This window comes from Electrona antarctica, assembly GCF_951216825.1.
Source record: "Electrona antarctica genome assembly, chromosome: 12".
NCBI classification, from domain to species: domain Eukaryota; kingdom Metazoa; phylum Chordata; class Actinopteri; order Myctophiformes; family Myctophidae; genus Electrona; species Electrona antarctica.
This window is the reverse complement of record NC_136793.1, coordinates 28,339,903-28,360,403: the sequence shown is the minus strand read 5'-3', so window position 1 is coordinate 28,360,403 and position 20,501 is coordinate 28,339,903. Positions and strand designations below refer to the sequence as shown.

The 20,501-nt window shown below is 40.3% G+C and overlaps 2 protein-coding genes across 5 annotated transcripts in view; both read left to right on the top strand.

Moving 5' to 3' along the window:
- trim36 (tripartite motif containing 36) overlaps positions 1-16,984 on the top strand; it is a 30,379-nt gene extending 13,395 nt beyond the window's left edge. For both annotated transcript variants that reach the window (XM_079517316.1, XM_079517315.1), the window contains exons 6-13: positions 487-624; positions 1,201-1,316; positions 3,082-3,203; positions 6,985-7,102; positions 7,658-7,863; positions 11,454-11,637; positions 12,065-12,178; positions 13,151-16,984. In XM_079517316.1, coding sequence (XP_079373442.1) covers positions 487-624; positions 1,201-1,316; positions 3,082-3,203; positions 6,985-7,102; positions 7,658-7,863; positions 11,454-11,637; positions 12,065-12,178; positions 13,151-13,520 — 1,368 coding nt within the window. In that variant the 3' untranslated portion in view covers positions 13,521-16,984. The remainder of the gene's footprint in view (positions 1-486; positions 625-1,200; positions 1,317-3,081; positions 3,204-6,984; positions 7,103-7,657; positions 7,864-11,453; positions 11,638-12,064; positions 12,179-13,150) is intronic.
- A 747-nt stretch (positions 16,985-17,731) lies between these two features.
- ccser1 (coiled-coil serine-rich protein 1) overlaps positions 17,732-20,501 on the top strand; it is a 188,315-nt gene continuing 185,545 nt past the window's right edge. For 2 of the 3 annotated variants that reach the window (XM_079516556.1, XM_079516554.1), the window contains exon 1: positions 17,795-18,017. The gene's annotated coding sequence lies outside the window, so the exon portion shown is untranslated. Of the gene's footprint in view, positions 18,018-20,501 lie in introns of all 3 variants that reach the window. The other variant, XM_079516555.1, reaches the window with a different exon arrangement.

Below are 20,501 nucleotides of genomic sequence, written 5' to 3'. Positions count from 1 at the left end.
GGCCCCTGCCCAGGGCCCATATATAGAGCTGGCCTGTTCAGACATCATTCTGACATCCGCATAGACTCCATATTTGGGCATGCCTGACAAAGAACTCTATATATGACCATAAAAGGGACACAGACATAATAACTGGGTGGGGCATGCATTTCCAATTTGCATTGTTCCAAGTAGGACAGTGCCCAACGGGCACCGCTGTAGAGGCTCCAACCCATAATATCTGGGTGGGGAATGCATTTCGAACTTGCATCGTTCCGAATAGGCCAGTGCCCTAAAGGCACCGCTGTAGAGGCCCCATGGGCAACCGCTCTAGTTTATATTAACATGCAGCACATGACCTGCTCAGTGAGGGAGAAATGAAACTGCTTTTCAATGTTGGCTTTTTAGTGCCAACATCTTTATTACAATAGCCTAGCCTTTATTGACAGATTTGCATAGCAACAGCACTTGAAAAAGATTATCATGTGGCTCAATGTAATTTTACAGGAGAATGGTCAGCTAGCAGAACGTCAAGCCAATGAGCATTTTGAGCGTCTGTTCGAGACCCTGCAGGAGAGGAAGACGGATATGTTGAGATCCATCGAGCAGTCTCGCAACCGACGCCTGGATCAACTCAAGGGACAGGTACTGTATAGCGGTGAATTAATTGGACTGGACTGCATGTTTAATGTAATCTTACTATAAATGTACTGAATCTTTCTGTATGCACGTGTGTCCGTGTGCCCCCCACATATCTCGAGAACCGACTGATCGGCTTCAAACTCTCATGTGTTGTTGAGGGTATTGGCGAAGTCGTTCTGGTTAGCGGATCTCAAAGTATCTGTAAACCAAAAACTCACATGGAACAATATGACATCATAAACTGCTCCAAGTATAATTATGGAGATCCCTTCAGATTACTGCAAAAAGAATGGGTACACTGACAATGGCTACTACATTACCTGGAGGGGCTTGCGTTCCCAACTGGAATTGTTCCCAATGGTTATCGAGTCGAGCTTAAATTAATACAGTGACATCCTGTATAAATATGGACAACCCCACAGATGTCCATTGGCACGTAAAGGTGCCATGCTTACACTGTAAATATAATACTATAAAACACTATTTAATCAAGCATTAATGGTTTTCTAAAAAATATTTACTGTACTCTGCATTTGATATCAATTATATAAATTATATCAATATTATTTTCTTTCTCAGGTGGACGAGTACCAGGGCATGCTAGAGAACAGTGGTCTGGTGGGCTACGCTCAGGAGGTTCTGAAAGAGACAGACCAGTCATGCTTTGTACAGACTGCAAAGCAGTTGCACATCAGGTAGAATTTATGTTCTACCCTAAACAGAAAACATAAAGGGAGTTTTATGCATTCTTCTTTCTGCCCTATTAACTCCACGTGACTCGCAACAGAGAGCTGGGCTGGGGGCTTCATTCAGACAGAACCAATAATTTCAGACGTGGAAGATTTCTTGTTCAAGAATACAAACTGTTGGTATTCGCCTGTGCTACAGTATGTGTTAGAAGAAGGGTTCATATGTCCTGAAGTATGATATCCAGCACAACGGAAGCCTAAATGAAAGGAAGAGTGGCATTACTGAGGACGGCTGGAAGAGCTAATATTGACAGATGGCTAATATTAGCTGACACAAGGTGATACCGTTTACACAGCCTGACGGATATGTTTTTGTAGTGTACTGTATGTGCATATGGCAGAGTATCATCAGAGCCATTGAAACACGACGGAGTTACTCCGTTCACTTCATGGGGCCAGTCCAATGGCGGCTCTTCTACATGGACTTCTATTGGCGAAGTGTTAGGCAAAGAGTGACAAGTCCTGGACCGGAAGTTGGCAGAATGCACTGGACTCGGGCAACAGCCCAGCTTTAATCTTAAATTCCTTTATTTTAGATTGTTTTTTAGTAACATAAACATTACAGAGACTTTAGTTGACTTGTCACTGTGCAATACTTTAAAACAGTTGTCATGTTGTTGCACACATGCCTAAAATGCCTATTTGCTCCGCCCTCGTTGAAAACAATGTATTCAAACTCCAGCTTGTCACACTCCGGGCTGCATGAACAGCGCTCGAGCGCTGTTTTCTGACCCCTCGATGGCGCAACTCCCTCAGCTATATGAGTATCATCACCTTGACTAAACTGACTAAAGTCTCTGATGGAATGTGAAACCAGTTGGACTGTGGTATAATGCAAATTCATTACCACTGCCAAGTTAGTTTGATTACATCTAAATATTCACATCACTCCATCTCCCAGGGTCAAAGTAGGTGCAATCATCTTAAGGCTCAAGTAGGTGTAAACATCTTAAGGCCTTCAACCACACAAGCAATTTGACTAGTTGGGGTGAAAAGGGAATACCTGAAGCATAATGACGACCATGTAGGCATCTATACTCGACATTGAAAAACACAGCGTCTGCATCGGGCACCAAAGGCACCTAACCGAGCACAAAATATGACGAGTTGGGGAGAGAATTGACTAAATTCAGCGATCTCACTATGATAAATGGTGTATTGTCCACATACAATACATTTCCTTGTGTTCCCTGGCTCAGTGTATATAATGGGGATTTGGTCTGTTATTTTAGTGCTAAAGTCGTCAATCTGATTATGTGTTTGGATGACTGGAGTGTGCAGGGCCATGTGCTTGGTAGTTAAGGAAAGTCTTGAGGACAGGTGAGGCCAGATTTGATGGTATCCACTAAGTTATGTGGCCCTTGCTCCAAGCCTGCTAATTGATCTCCTTTAGCAGCTTTGGACATTCAGTTTTTTTTCTTTCAATGTATTGTTTCTACAGTTTTCCCCACACAGTTTTAAGCCCATTATTCACCAATATTTAATCATCGTCATCTGACGAAGTGTTTGAAACCCATTTTAAGAAACTATAATCTAGAATTATGTAAACACTAGAATTGTCATTTTTATGGATATGAACATGGACATTCAGAAGATGACCTGTGTATACATCTGTACACATTTGTATTTGTTTGTTTTGTATGACAAATGTCTTAGTTTTTTGAAAATCTCAGTTTATTTTGTGAAAATGACCAACTTTTACTTTGTACAGAATCCAGAAGGCCACAGAATCACTGAGGACTTTCCACCCTTCAGCCGACCCCTGCTTTGATGAGTTTGTGCTGGACACATCCAAAGAAGAGAACCTGCTTAAGGAGATGTGCTTTGGTGGAGGTAGGAAGACCACATTAACCACTTGAATCCTGTTCTGTAGATCTGCTGTTTTGGGGGATTAAAAAAAACCTATGAAAAATGCTAATCTTAAATGAATGTGGTTAATTAAAATATGCAATTTGTTTCAATGTGGATAATTAAATTCTCTCCCTGACATCACATTCAGTTTTATAGAGCTGGGTGTTGGGATCGCTTAATCTTGATTCTCACCCAATATTCATTACCTAGTAGTGCCCATTACTTTCACTGGCCTGTGAACTGTGCTGTGCTGCGTGTACAGTTCATCCGCAGCTAAATTGGATTACAGATTACAGCCTATGATCTACTCGCAGAGGACTTGTGTTGTGCAGCTACAGTATCCCCTGGTTCAGTGCTTTGTATACTGTGTAGGCCCATTCTGTATGCCTCTGCTCAGGTAGAGCGTGCTTTGACACTAGTCATACATGGTCAGACTCACTGTTTTATTAATGCCAGCCACATGGGGTTTGAATCAGTCAGCATCTCTGGGTTTTGCCGCATAGAGCTATACATTATCTGGAGGAAAGACTCCTCTAGGCTCTAAAATATGATTAAATTCAAATATACAAAAGTATAGGTCAATCAAGGTCACCAAGATAAAACGCAAACCATAACAGCCATAAAATAATGTTGATGATATTCATTTTTATGATGAAAACAAACACAGAAACTTTTTTCTTTCTTTTTTCCAAACCTTTGATTTGACAATGTTTAAAATCATTGTCTGATCTGGATCAGAATGTTGGCAACATCCAATCTTGAAAAACCTAGCCATCTATTGCTGTTAGGCAGGTTTAGTTCTAGCAGAGAGAGCCGTCCTATTAGAGGCTTTTAGAGTTAATAACATTTAGCTAGTGAGGTTACAGTTGCCTATGTTTAGACTACATGGAGATTAAGATGGCCACATTGGGGGTATGCCAACCCAGTATTAACAGACAGACCTATTTGGATGGCATTATTCTGAACCTGAAACGGTTATGTCAGTCGTGATTGAATTTTAAGACCCCATCCCCTACTAATCAATATTCTTTATATATTGCAAAATACATCTTAGAAACTGTGCGATGTGCTCTAAACTGGGTGTCCTTTTCTGGAAAGCACTATAAGCAATTGATGCCTCTGGTTACTTTAAGGTAACGATTGCTCTCAACTGGGGGAAACTGTAGGGACATCTACACACTGCAGTAATTTAATCAATTCTTTGGCAGATGATGCAGCTGTGTGTCCTTGCACTAGAATGGATTTAAGGATAATTTGCCTTTAGGCATATGTGTTTGTGCAACTCAAAGGCAACTCAAACAGACTGTAAAGCCTGAACTATACTTGGTTGCGTGCAGGTGTTGCGCACTGAAAATAGGCAATCTACAAGTTCACTTTGCAGATCTGCTATTTTCGGTTAGACCGTTCCTCTAGATTCTAATCTGTGTCTGAAGTGAATAATGAAGGCATTTCTGTCATTTATCCCAGAAGAGCATGTCTTGAACCATGCTCAAGTGTCACTGACAAACACCATTTAGATCAGTCATTTTCCATTGTCCGCTGCCCTATGAGATCACACAGCCTCACCACTACATAATGCTGTGTGTGTTGGATTTGTTCCCACCGGGCCTAGGCCATGTTTTGGAGGCATCTTTTCCTCTCTCAAACATAAGGGTGCGTTTGTGCTCTGCCCTGCAAACCCTGGCTTAGCCCTGCCGTGGGGTTTCACCCCATGCTTTGCTGCTGAAGAGGCTGCAGTAGCATGTGTTTCATTTAACTGCCAAAGTGTTCCATTTCGAACCGCAATTCTCATGTGTTAGAGACTTTGAACAAGGGGCACTTTGACAAAGTCTGCTTGACAACAGTACTTCTCTCTCTTGAGTCTCTTCTGTTTCCATGGAAAGTCAACTTTGAACCATCTCAACATTTACCCCCCCTTCAGCGCACTCATGTTCTTAGAAACTTTCCTTCATAGTCGAGTGAGAACAAAGTGAGAACATGGAGAGAAATGATATGGGCTAAAAGGCCTTGTGAAATGAATAATGATGCGAGAAAGAAAGCCGCTCCCTGTAGTGTAACTTATCCATGCCTCTTTATGCCTGGCAGTATGTAATCAATAGAGCTATTTTCCTCAGAATAGCTGAGCTCCTGGGATGGCTGACATCTGTGATGACTGCTGCTCTCTTCCACGTTTATTGCACCATCCAGGGGTACCACAACTCCAGTGCACTCTGTAATCCAACTGTAACATCTGAAAACTGTGCATATGTGAAAAGGTGTTGTATGACATGTTTCAATTGTCACCACTTGACACCACTTTTTATTATCATGGGTGGCTTTTATTCAGTGCACCAGTGTATTCTCTGAGAATTGTGCCTTGTATGAAAGAAATAATCCCTGATTGTGCCCACACTCGGCAATTCTAGCTGTGCTAGCATGTTTCCACAAATCTGGCTACAGGGAGAGAAAAGAGTTGGGTGGAAGGAGGGAGATCCCCTCATTTTCAACTTCGGCCTCTTGTCATATATTTCTGCTCATCTCTTATATACTTAGTAGGCTAATAACACCCCCTTCTGTCGCTTGTCAGTATGGCTAGGATTTAGACAATAATTGGGAATGTTGATAGGGAAAGAAAATGGGCAAGGAGGGACGAGAGAATAACAGATTATTAGGGAAGATGGAGTATTGTGGCGGAGATGGAACAGAAAGAGAACAGAGGATAGGTGGCAGTATTTCCTTGATCAAAAACCAAACTGGAGCCTGGGAGTTTGTCAAAAGAATGAGGACAGAATGGAGATGAAGGCGAATGGAATGATACAATGGAGGATGAGTCAGGACAGTGAAAGAGAAGGGTAGGATAAAGCAAGAGGGGGTGAAAGGGTGCAAACTAAGGCGGGGGAGAAGTAATGGAAGGGATTTGCAAAGTGCATTTCCTGGCAGATCAGTATGGGAACCTCTTAGCACAGTTCGCAGGATCCATTTATGCAAGACCATCTTGTCCATTGTCCTAAGTGGATGGTCCACTCGGAGATTCTTACATAACCCGAAGGTGTTAAAATGAGACATGACTTTTTGGGCTAGGCATAATCAATCTACATTTAAAGGTGTAGTGAAATGAAAAACTTTTTTCACTTTTTCACACTTTTAGACCATATCCGTGGTCATCATATGGGCATACCTAACAATGGATGCCAAAAAAATGGGCAAATTCTCATTTTTGTATTTTTATATCAAGAGTCAATAAAAATATTTTTTTAATTACTTGCTGTGTGATGACGTGTCGAGGCCCACATCAATAAAAGCCAATAAAAATGAAGCTCACCAGTTTGATTCCTATGCTTCATTGTCCTACTCATTTTAAATCATCACGCTAAAATATCTATATAGGTTGTGTATAGGTTAGAAATTATCTCCTGGCTTTGCCCCACGTCTCTCTGTCACTTTGTTTACATGGGACCCGGGCAACGAGAAGAAATCGTAACTAGACACCATAAGGGTCATAAAAATAAAAATAAACGGGTTACAAAAACTGTCACTGGTGGAGCCTCCGAGTGGCCTCCTTCGGGCCCCTATAGAACAGCAAGAAGGTTTTGCAATCTAAACCTAATTGTTTAGGAAAAGGAGTACTAGTGTTTCACAAATCACAGATTGGGACTGTATTGTTTTTTTTCTTGAATCCATAGATCTGACACTGAAATAAATGGACAGTTAATTCAGATCGAACTGATATGATCTCTGCATGTAATAATTATTTCCTCTGTTTTCTATCTGCTCCCTCCTCCAGTCCCAGACCCACCTCTGATTGACCTGTCCCGTAGCAGAGTTTACAATGAAGGTACCATCTGCTGGAGGCTGTCTGAAGACCACATACCTACAGATCATCATGTCTTAGAATTTCGCCGGTGGGTTCATGATGTACTGTTGCACTGAATTCACAGCAGCAGCATTTCCCTTCCACATTCTGAGAAAGCAGTGAGGTTCAATTCATTATCTATGGATAGGAGCGAGTAGCGACTGCCGCTTCACTCACCATGGTGGAACCAGTAAAAAGTTGAGAAAAGACCACATCTGCAGCTGTGTGCCAACCATCACAGAAGCGCACTGTGCTCTGGATTAGGCGTGGACGAGGTGTACACAGAAATGGATTACTGTATATCAAAACTGTACTGTATACAAAATATGGGTCATTTTTTAAACAAAACGTCTGGGTCCGTGAGGCTAACCATACCTTGGACATTTGCATTCATCAGGATTCTGGACAGTGGATGTTGCTGTATTGAATTCATTGTTTACACTAAGATTTTGCTGTGTATTTGACATCTTTGACTTAATTTAGGAATGTGCACATACAGTATGCAAATGAGAGGACCATTCCACTTGCTGGTGGTCAGCCATATGTGATGTGAGGTATCCGAATGAACCAATTTATGTTGTTTCCTCCTTTTCTCTATGCGCAGACTTGGGAGCCCTAACCAGTCCCCATCCCAGGAAGATGGTGAGGACAGTGGGATCTGGAGGGCCTTGGAGAGGGTTTACGGTACAAGCACTGTAGTCAGTGATCTGGAGGCCAACAGCCTGTATGCCTTCAGGGTCCGAAGCTGTCGTAACTCCTTGTACAGTCCTTACAGCCCCGAGGTCACCTTCCACACACCACCTGCAACTGGTAAGCATGAGAACTCCAAGGCTGTGGATCCCAAACGGTGTGCTCTCAGACAAGTTGTGTGGATGTTACAAAGTCCCAAGGCACACCTATTATTATTATTATTGCAATCTATACAGAGTGCACTCTAACATCCTGATGACTGCTGTGCACAAAACAAATTTCCGAAAGGACTAGATGGTCTGGCCTCTGCACATGTTCCACGTGACATGAGCACATGTCGTGGGACAAGTCTATCCTGATTCCTGAGTGAGTGATTTTAAGGCATGCCTGACATGACTGTCACAATACTCTATCTATCTAAGTGATGTTATTTTTAAAATATTTTCAGTACTTCAGTATATTTCCGAATACACAACCAAATTATACGCTTCCTTATTTTTGGCATGTAGTTATTATTATATATTTATATAGGTGATTCAAATAAATACATATATTATAATAAAGTTGTTTCCAAATTTCCCAGCCTGTGATCGGCAAGTTCGCAAAGCCTTTCTTTGGGTGTAAAAAGGTTTGAAAACCACTGCTCTAAGGGAATGGCTGCACAATAGTGAAGTGAAGACTGTAGTGGGAGTCAAAGAGGTTTTAGTGGTGGACGTGGTAGCATGTACTGCATGTGAACATTGATGTACCGGGTGGGTGACGGGAGATGTTATTAGAATGCACAAGCACACACACTAATGGCAAGTTAGTGAGATTGTGTGTGTTGTCATGCCTCATTACTCCTCAAGCTGAAATAATTTCGGAGGTATTTTCTTTATGCTAATTGCATTTATTGGCACAGATAAAGTGTTGTTATTTTGAGCATTGGGCTGCTGGGTATTATTGAACTAGTCCCTTATCGGGCCTCATTTTGTCAAGGCTGCGGCTTAACGGTATTTAGAACCGTGCCAGATTTGAGGAAGATTATCAAGTGAGACAGATGCTATACTGGTGGACATTTGAACTGTCGTAGAATGGTTGGTGAAGCGCAACCTCCAGGCTTTCTTTTTCCCCACTTCATCACCATGGCAACTCCTTTTTGTATTTCAGGCAGTTGAAACCGCCATACTATTGAATGCATTTTAGGGATTTATTTGTCTATTGTGACAGCTTTGAGAGGAACCCTGGAGTTGTGGAGTTTATTCTGCATCTGCTGTTGAATTGCCAGAAAAACAATTGGTGGATTTCATTCAAAGCTCCTCTAAAATATCCATCATGTTCACCAACCATCTGTTGAGCTTCAGTTTAAATCTTGTTCTCCCCCCAGTAAGAGGAGGGGGGGGGGGGGGGGGGGGGTGGGTGTGTGTGTGTGTGTGTGTGGGGGTGTGTGTGTGTGTGTGTGTGGGGGTGTGTGTGTGTGTGTGTGTGTGTGTGTGTGTGTGTGTGTGTGTGTGTGTGTGTGTGTGTGTGTGTGTGTGTGTGTGTGTGTGTGTGTGTGTGTGTGTGTGTGTGTGTGTGTGTGTGTGTGTGTGTGTGTGTGTGTGTGTGTGTGTGTGTGTGTGTGTGTGTGTGTGTGTGTGTGTGTGTGTGTGTGTGTGTGTGTGTGTGTGTGTGTGTGTGTGTGTGTGTGTGTGTGTGTGTGTGTGTGTGTGTGTGTGTGTGTGTGTGTGTGTGTGTGTGTGTGTGTGTGTGTGTGTGTGTGTGTGTGTGTGTGTGTGTGTGTGTGTGTGTGTGTGTGTGTGTGTGTGTGTGTGTGTGTGTGTGTGTGTGTGTGTGTGTGTGTGTGTGTGTGTGTGTGTGTGTGTGTGTGTGTGTGTGTGTGTGTGTGTGTGTGTGTGTGTGTCGAAGTGGCATTTCATTCATTCCATCTCATGTATTGCCTGCTAGGCCATCCTCTTTATTTTACTCCTATTCAATATGTGGAGTCTAAGCCATTGCATTTCAACTTCTAGACCAGGGCCATTTAAGAAACTTTGCAGTTATGGTTATCCATACCATAGCATTTTGACATTTGGTGACATGACATGCCTCCCTCTGATCTGTTGGGCTGTACTACTATCATGGATGCTCTGAGCAAGACTGGTTGTTAGTGTTATGTTTGGAGTTTCACATTCCTGTGTTCTCTGGTTCGTGTAAGAGGGAACGGATGGATTCACTGTGTGTCAGTAATGAGTTGGAATTTTGGGCCAGGACAAAGGACAACAACACACACAGCAGGAGGGACGCGACACGCGCAGTCACGCTCGTGCACACACACCACACACACACACACACACACACACACACTTACTTACTTATTATATCAACAAATCTGAAGAAGTTATAAACACTTATTTAATTGTATTGGCCGCACAGCAGTGTAATGCAAAAATAATGAATTTTAGCTGATGAAATAAATTGGTTCATAGGATACATGGAGCCAACTCTTGAAAGCACCCGACATGTCTATTGTTTGCAATTATTCTATTACTTTTTTGATTAATGATCGAATAATCAAGAAGCACACGTTTTATAATTTGTTTTCATTTCTTTAGAAATGTCAACGTTTTAATCCACTAAACCAGTTTGGTGTAGAGCAGTGTCGCACAAAAATAGAGATAATATACAATCTACAAGCTTATTAGAATTCGCTGCAGTCAAGGACTGTTAATAATCATTGACATTTTGTATTAAATACAATCTGAAAGAAAGATCTATCTTATTCAAACAAACCTCACGGCACCAGTATAACGACACATTCAATTATCATTTTTGTTACCTAGATATTGTTATCGGGTAAAAACCTTGTATGCCCAAAACCAGTGCTTTTCAGGAAATGTATTTATTATTTAGTTACAAGCTCTTGTGAATACTTTTCACTGGTTAAATAAAATATTTATAAAACCCTCAGACAGACCTAATCACTTTAACCTGGTGTCCCGTTTTTTGGGCATTATGGGTGAAAATTGATTAAAAAAACAAAACAAAAAAAACTATATATATATATATATATATATATATATATATATATATATATATATATATATGCAGATCTACAAGCTCATAACACGTCACTCTGCGACACGTAGGGAGCTTGTAGATCGAATACTTTAGTACAACACTTTTAAGAAGTAAAAATGGGGCATTAATGTGAAAGAATACCCACCAAGATGAAATATGGAGATTTAACATCTCTGCTCTACAGCGATATTATATAGCTTGAGTAGTACTGTCTGTTGTGTATGTTTTAATCATGCCCTAGTTGTTATGAGAATTCCCCTGGACACATGCTAATGAAATGGGCTTCCCCAATGTCGGCTGCATGAGATGGTTGAGTGAACAGGCATAATTATGTCAGACTTTATGTAGCCTATATTATGCTAATGATGGCCTTTGGCCCATTAACTATTTATAGAGTTGTTCATTTAATCATAGACTGATGAGGCCTATAATGACCAGATTTCGCGTGAGAAATAAGGGTTGCTCTGTATCAGAGGGGGCTGTTCTACATACTGCTAGATTACAAATTGCTCTTTGATTTAGCTGTTTGAACAGCTGTGGTATAGCACCCTCTTGTGTCGGCAGCATGTAATTCCCTATATTTACGTTATGTCTTGCCTGTCATGTTTTGCTCTTACGCTTGTCAAATCTGTTTTACCAATTGCTCTGTTCTCATTCTTTCTGACTTGTAGCCTTTAATTTCCTCTTCAACGACAAATGTGGTTTCTGTACGGAGCGTCTGCTACTGAGTAAGCGGCGTGACAGTGTGGAGGGCGTGGCAAGCATGGCCTTCCTCCTGGCTGCAGAGCGAGTGCAGACTGGTAGCTACATCTGCTTGGACTACATCATCGGGGACACGGGCATCTCTCAGGGCAGGTAAGCCTTTGAACGACAGTAGGTGGAAGTTCCACTTAGTAGGGCTGGGCAATTCACAGTAAATATAATAATAATTTATATTTATTTCGAACCAACAACTGGCGTAATCTTTCTCATTTAGGCTAACTCATAATTGAGAAGCAATTTAAATTAAAAACTTATATTCAACAAATTCTCAAAAGTTCTAATAGATTTTCTAATCGACTAAATCAATTAGTCTGATTTAATAAGCTGTCTCAGATAAGGCTGTTTTATCTGAAACACTTGCCTCCACATGCAGCCAGAGTGCTCTTGTCTGAGCTATTTGTAGCTTACTTTTTAGATTATTATATAGGCCTCCAAATCAGGAAATGCTGGTTTATTCATCTTTATTTGTGCATTGTGCCATAATATTAAAAGTGAAACATGCACAACCTCTGTTTTGCAGGCACTTCTGGGCCTTCAGTGTGGACCCTCGGTCCTACCTGGCCAAAGTCGGTGTGGTGTCGGACTCCAAACTGATTGAATGGTTCCACAATCCCAGAGATACGAGCAGTCCTCGGTAAGTTGAAGTCTATGATGTCAATGCAGATAATGCTACTGTCAATGTAAACACCGGTGCTGCTTACTTGACCTTAATTGAACCGGGTAATTACATTTTAAATACCCCATTTTAATTACTAAAATACTACATGGGCCCCTGACTATAACACACAGTACACCACACATGCACACGTAAACATATGCATATGCACTCTGTCTCACTGCATGTTATTGAATCATGCCTAATCCTGTGATGTAAGAGAACCAGTATTAACTTGTAAACGGCTTAGTCATTTACAATGCCTGCCTTTCTCACTGGATCAGCTCATGTGAAGGATTGCATTTGTGCAAAAATAATTCTATTCTATTGCAATCATGCAATGTAAATCATGGCAGGTGACAGACTTCCAAATGCTGTGCAACATTCAGAAAATACTTTGAAGCTACCATATTCAGCATTTCTAAGGAAGTTCATTATCTGACACTGATTGGCAAACGCTTTGTGTTAATCTACCTACACAGGAGACACTGGGGAATTATTTCAGTCTCAAAGTGACAGCTAAATTGCCATTTGCAATTATTCCTCAAATTAAGTCACGCAAGGAAGGAGTAAGACAAAAACGCATACTACCAAACTTAACAAGTTACATGAATATCTCAATCCTAAATACATCCATATTGCAAAGGTGTGCAAGTGTGTAGGAGGAGTGCTATAATTTGGAGAGAATGATTGCAAATGATTACAAATGTTTTATGAAATCTAAATGTGCACTGAGCATCACAGTTAAAGTATAGTTGTATGGCAACCCCTACTGTTGAGCACTGGTATTGCAGTATCAGTACTGGTCGATTGTGACCATGGACATAATTGGGTATTATTCATTATAATGCATTCTGAATTTAGAGCTTTCGTTTAATGTTAAAGTAATTAAAGACCAATTCCCTGTTCCTGATTACCTGTCACACGCCTTGGTTTCTCTTCCATCTCCAGTTATGATCACGACAGTGGCCATGACAGTGGCAGTGAGGACACGTGCTATGAGGTGTCCCAGCCCTTCACCCTTCTCACAGTTGGCATGGGAAAAATCTTCATTCCAAAGGCTTCTTCCTCATCCTCCGTTTCCACGGCAACTGCCTCTTCCAGTGACCCTGGCAGCCGCGTGCTACCCATGCCACAGCGCATCGGTGTGTGTCTGGATTACGACGCGGGCCGGGTTTATTTCTTCGACGCAGACACCATGAGGTGCCTTTACGAGAGGCAGGTGGATTGCTCTGGAATCATGTATCCTGCCTTTGGCCTCATGGGTGGTGGCAAAATCCAACTGGAAGATTTCATCACCACCAAAAGACTGACTTTCTAGGCAGATATATTGGGATGGGAATAATCAATGTGTCAGGGACCCCTTGTGTCTGGGTTTATCCTGGATGTGAAATAATGAGCTATAATCTACGACTACTCTTGTGAGTGTCTTGTACTAAATGAGAGATGGGGTTTCTCTGAGAGGGTAACAGGGTATGATCCAAGAGATGGGTCTAAAGATCAAAGGTTGCTTCTTAAGATCTATAGTAGATCTATAAATGGTGGTTTTCTCCAAGAGTCTGGTCTAGTATGAGCCTGCTTGTGTGTGCATAATGTATAATCTGCACATGGCAAGACTGTCACTAAATGTTAGATTTGGGATCTGATCCCAGATACAAAGACAATCGGTGTAGATAAGATTGAACTTCTCTAAATACCAAAGTCTCTGTATCTAAAGCATACTGTACTCGACCAGGTTCTAATCGACAAGACGTACAGCAATGGTCGACGGTTTGTTGGCTGCAAAGCTAGTCTGCTGTCAACTAAAGTCAATCTTAATTTTTTATTCTTGAAATGCCTTCTAGTTCACTGTTAAATGTTCTTTTGCCAGGTTTATTCTGTATCATTTTAAATAATTCAGGTTCACATTTTATTTAGGTTGATATTCATCACGTTTGTGTATAATTGGAATTCACATCGTTTTGACTGATATTCACCACCATGGTTGTTTCTATTGTCATTTCGGAAGTAGCCTAACTATTTGTCTCTATGTACTGTAGCAGCACAGGTCCAGTTGTAATCTTAGTTTGACCCGGAGAGCTGCATTAAAGCTAGCACCTTGGTGCCTTTTTTTGTTTTGTTTGGAAAGTTAGTCACTTAGTTAGCTAGCTCTAGCAAGCACATGTGGTGTGTCTATACACATGTATAATAGCATAGGATTATCACCAAAAATATGTACACGTTTGGGATTTTACTGTAGGCCTATACTGATATCTCACAATTTTAGTTTACATTATTCCATTTTGGTTTGGTTTGGTTTTATAATGGCACACCTTTAACAAAATGTTTATTTAGCTATTTTTGCACACAAAAAGAACACTTGCACATGTTACTCTAGTTGAATTTTGTAAACATAATAATCACATTGATCTCTCACTGTAACAATCACACACTTACACAAAACATGCTTTGACTGTCACTAAACGTGTCATGGAATATTTACCCAGTTCTAAAGGCACCTGGTCCACAGCATTGAATGTTGCAAAATGCAAGAATAGTTTACCTGTATTCAATATCGGCATTGTGTCTACAGATGTTTTCTTAGACACTAGCTGTCAATGCTGTGATTCAGGTACAATAATCGTGTCTGATTTAGTTGGCTTAAGCAGCACAATTTTGTTTGCTAGCAAGTCATGGACCTAGAAAAACTGTTGTGGGTGATCATGTTCTTACAATGCAAGTGCTATCATACAAATCACAGTTCAAGATATTGTTGCTTGCATTGCAGATTGACATAACATTGGGATCTCTTTGACTAGCAGATCTAACATGAGGTCCAGTGGTGGGTTTGGCCATCAGAGATGGACATTATGTAAGGGCTTGATTGGCTTTGGTTAAATCCACTCAGACATTTCAATCTAACGTAGCAGACAAGATAAACTGTAACTCTTCTGAATGTCTGTTAGGTCTGCATGTGTGCCTGATTGTTGGTACTGGGTATTGTGGAGTACCCTATCCTATGGGAGCTATTCTGATTTTAAGAGATGCGTTGCATTGGAAACCTGGCTTGAGGTAGTTTTACTGCAGCATGTTTGGCACATGGCATTGTTTTCATTGACTCATGTCAGCCTTTTTAGATTTTATCACGATCCCTTTTGGTCATCGGAGGCAGTTCCTGTTCACTCCCTCATTCAGGCTCGTCAGTCTCGTTTATTAATTTAGATTACACATGGAGGATCAACCCTGAAGACAAATTTATACATTGTCGTATGGCCGCATCATTTGCTGAAAAATACTTCCATTATTTTCATCACATCACGCGGTCGCACAACAACGTTTAATTTTGCTGTAATTCTACTCTGTGGTTCCTCCAGTACATTGTTGTTTTTATTCCGGGAGGTTTAGGGTAATTGGTGTGTGTGTTTTCTCAGGTTTCTGGCCGCAGTTTGGCCAAATGCTACCTACCTCTCAGACCTGGAAAACCTTAACTACTATACCTTTCCTCTCAGAAATGAGGTTAGTTTGGTTTTTGCAGCTTTTGTTAGTGTCCTTTTCTCATGTTTGATAATACGCTAAATTTAAACATCTGATTTTCAACTTCATGTTCATATTTTGATCTAGATTATTATTTGGAGTGAAATTAAACATTAAACTGCCATCGGTATACAGCTGCAAATTGTTCATACTATTCTGTTCGTATTTGTATTTGTTGTGTAGTTTGTTAACCCTCAATGCTTAAAGTAAGTTTGACAAATGTGTCACTATTGGTGAAAGTTTATTGTAGCAAGTAGATGTGTCCCTGTTTGTCGTCTTCAAGGGCATTTTCAAATGGCAGTAACATCTCTTTTCCTCATTTTAATATTTTAATATCAATTTTCACCTAAGCTTCTTTTGCTTGTTGGGTGAAAAATATTATAAATTACATTATTTAATATTTTACTTAAGAACTTATTTACAGTCTTTTATATATATGTTTGTATGTGAATCTTTTACATACTACTTATTTGTGTTGCCGTATTATTCAGTTTGAACTGCTAACTTTAACTCCTAAGTTACAGGCCTGAACCGCTACGTGTTTTTAAAATGACTGTTTCTTCAACACCTAAGTCCATGCAGTTACAAAATGGCAGGTTCAGGGCTTTCTTTTCATCACAGAATGTATTCTTGTAATTTACAGAACAAACTGAATGTCTTTGTGTTTTTGTAGATTTAGTTTTTCTGCTCTAATTTTTCACAGGGGATCACAACAACATTACAACTACTGTAGATATAGAAGTTAATTAAAAGACTTGTAATCTTAGCAACATGACTGACTAGGAAAAGAGTGCATCAGTAATGCTGTTTAAAACCAAATATGCAGACTTGCTCCCAATCTAATTTCAAGCTAGCACTTTAAAGTCTATAGCATGTCAGCAAAAGGTTTGGCTCTGCAGGTGTGTGTTAAATCGTTGTGCAATATTACCTAGGCTGTGAACAGAGCAGGAAAAATTGTGTAGGCCGATTGGGGTATCACTGTACTTTTAGAGTTTGTTATACAGTAGCTCTTGCATTTAATTAATAGGAATATGAGCGACACCTTATTTAAATTTGGGTGCATTTATGCTTGCATAAAATGTAACTTGTTTAAACTCTAAAATAGTAACAGTGTGATTCTCCAGAGGTTTGGGATGTGGTGTGTACAACAGTATGGTGGCTTTCTGTAAGTGTAGTATGCTTTAAATGGATCTAAAGTCTCTTGATTCCTAGAAAAGCTGTGCTTTCTAAATATGCTGTTTTACCAATAAAAACTGTAGTGTTACTTTTTAACCAGCGTTGTTGCCCATTTATTTACAAGACAATTCTTTTAAACCAATATGCCATTTCCTCCACACCTGACCTATCATACCCAAACTATACATTTTTTTTTGCACTTTTAAACATTGTAGTTTTATAACAAAGTGTGTGATTTTGGACTTTATACAGTGAGTATGTAATGCAGTAATTGGTAGACATGGAAAAAATGTCTTAAACTCCAAGTACCCTAGGCTATTCCTAATCCAAAACATTTCCCTTGTAGAATTTCTCTAATCTTGAATAATCCCTGCGTTTGTAAATTCAAAGTCAGATTTGTTTGGGAATGATTTAGCATAGCCTATGTTGGAGATGCCAAAAAAGACTAAAGCAAACAACTGGTACGGTATGTTTGATTAGGTATGCCAGCGGGGTTTCCAAAGTGTGGTCCCCAGTTTTAGTTAAACCGTCTACAACCACCATACTACACTGGCTATTTGAAAATAGCTGATCTACAAGCGCATAATTAAAAATTAAATACATTTTGGAAAGATTTTAACACTACAAATCTTTAGATTAGTGTCTGTGGCCAAATGCATGATTAATTTGGCTGTCCTTGACATGAAGACTTTAGGGAACCACTGCATCCTAAACAGCATTATATTCTGCAAAGTCTGCGTTTTGCATGATGTTTTGCAACGAGAACATAAGTGGGAATGTCAAGAATCCACCTGCGAAAGGATGCTTGGCTGGCTGGAGGAGGAGGAGGCTGTGAACGGACGTCACAGTCGCCCATACTCGTGGCCTGTTCGATGCACGCGGAAGAGACGGCGGTGGGAAAGACATTCCACGTCACTGAGGTGTACGTCGCTGGCGTCAGTGCGGCACAACAACTCAACAAGGTGCTGTTTCTCAACGCTTTTCTTTTTTTGATACGCTGCTTGAACATTTCGGATTTAAACCCGTATAATGGACCACGCATTTACATGCTCGTAAACCGAACGCATATCTCGACCCATTTTCTGTACGCAGTTGCCTTGTTGAAGACATTGGACTTGTGCTGAAGAAGGTAGGTGTGTGTGTGCAGTGCGTTCATGTCTCGCTCGCTAGCCGACACACCGGTGCATTGCTATCATTCTGAGCACCGGTGACCTCTGAGTATGTTTACACACACATCACACACAGAGACAGCACAACATGTTGTTAGTCTTGTTGTTTGCAGCAGTCCTCATCTAAGCGAGATTATTAGTGGTGAGATTATTGCAGCAGGCTAAAGCCGCCTCGCTCTCGCAATGATTCCGTATCACTGCACTGCTCTGCTCAGTGAGCCTGGAGCTTTCCTCCTCACTGGACGTTGTTGACGTTTCTGTTTGACAGCTCGCCGCCCGCTATGAGGATAGAATTCAGATCTGATGCAGCAAAGGGCATTCAGATTTCAGATTAAAAAACTCAATGACACATTGTAACGATTTACTAAAACCACTGAGCAAAGGGCAGTGATAGGCCTATCACATAGCTACATTGATTTGAAATTAATGCCATTAGCCAGGCTAAGTATGAGTATCTCTCACTCACTCACTGTACAAAATGTGGTAACACTTGCAAATAAGGTTCATGAACTAATGATTAACTAATACATTAGTTAAGCATTAGTTACCCAAAATGTATAGTGCAGTAGCCTATAAAGAGCAACAGGATAGGACACAGGCATTAAGATGTTTGTCTACGTTTATGGTGAGTCGATTCTACAGTAGGCTACTATGAATTTATGAAACATTTTGGACAAACTTCTAAGCCTCTGGTCTTTATCACACAATTATCTTGGCTATCTACTGTATAGGCTACCGCTACACTATAAGGTTATAATGCTTTATTATTGGTCATATATACTCCTAGTCATACTGTACTAATCTTGTAGGATGTGCTATTGGTAACTATGATGAGTACTGAGTATTGGTTAGCCTGAGATGGCTTAGTTTGAATGCTTTTTAAAATGTGTTTAATCATAATTGATTAAACTAAAGTGCAGCATTGTCATTTGTTATGATTATGATCATTTTACTGAGGCTTCCAAAGATATATTCTATACTTTATAGGGTTTTCTCATGTGATCCACATAGTGCCATACAACATGAGATTGCAGTGTTCTATTTGTGCTGTTGGGTGTGTAGGCCTACTTATAATTAGTTGCAGGATTTTAGATAATAGTTTCTTAACCTTTGCGTTTGTTCTTAAAACAGGGCTGGGCTTATGCTGGGATGTTGTCTTCTGCAACTCTAGGTGCTAGGTGTGTGTGCCCTTTTGGTCATTTTGTAACTGTGGTTGAAGTGCAGTAAGAGCTCCAGACAGTTATTTGTTTTGTCCACATGCCTTGGCCTGTATGGAAGAGATTTGCATGGTATTAAAAAGCTAGTGGTCAAACTAGAGGCATTTTCTAGATCTAGGTTGAGACTGTAAACCCTTATTTAGCTGATGTTAATAATGTAATGCATTATAAACACAAGGCAGTATATGAGTATAATCTAATATAACACATATATTTATAAGAACCCACAAATAATCATAATGCTTTATTACAAAAAATAAAAAAGAATGCGCTATAAAGCGCATACATGACCGTATAAGGTCAAGTATATTAATATTTCATATTTGCTGGAGTGGACACTCACAAACATTTGCTTGTGTAAGGATCATGTCATAATTACCATAGTTGTAATACATTATAATAATATTACAATGCATTATAATTATATGAGCAGATTATAATGCAATGCATGTTTATAACGCATTATAGACATGGGACAAGTGTTACCATGTAGAGACTACTGTACACTGTGCTCCCTCCAACACCACAGGTTAGGGTGCACACTGGGCACTACATGTAGTTAGGTAGGTAACATAAAGCTTGCTTATAACAGGCATGGACCTGTAATTTATAACCTTTTGTATTAGAGCCCTGGCTTGAACTGACCACATCTGATATCAACAAATGGAGATTATAGCCTCTACTGTAGTCTGTAGCTAGTGTACTGTAGATTCTATGGTAGCTGCTACAGTAACCATTCTATAGGGGTTGCACCGTGTGAATATAAATATAGTCAGCAATATGTCTAAGATGAAACATTTCTAAAATGAATAGCCTGTTGCAAGCATCTACAATACTTTTTGAACAGAATATTTACCTAGCCCACTAAGAGTAAATTAAACGTATTCCAGTATGTCTAAATCCATATTAAAATGGCAAACAGTGTTTTGTTATTCAAGACAGTACTAGCAACATCAATAACTGAGCACAACATGGGGAAGTGAAAGTGAGAGGTGAAGTGGTGGTGTATACTTTTAGTAACACAGGTAGGGTCAGTTGTCAACTTGTCCGTAGGTACTGCAGTGACAGAGCATGAGGAAGTAGTTGTGTGCTCTCCTGTCATTGTGTAGAAACAGCTTAAAGCTATCTGGTAACACTGCAGCAATGTTTTTCAGTCATGTATCCAAGGCCAGTACCAAGTGTACTGCCATGTAGCAGCCTTTATGTATGTCAATTAATTGAAAGTCA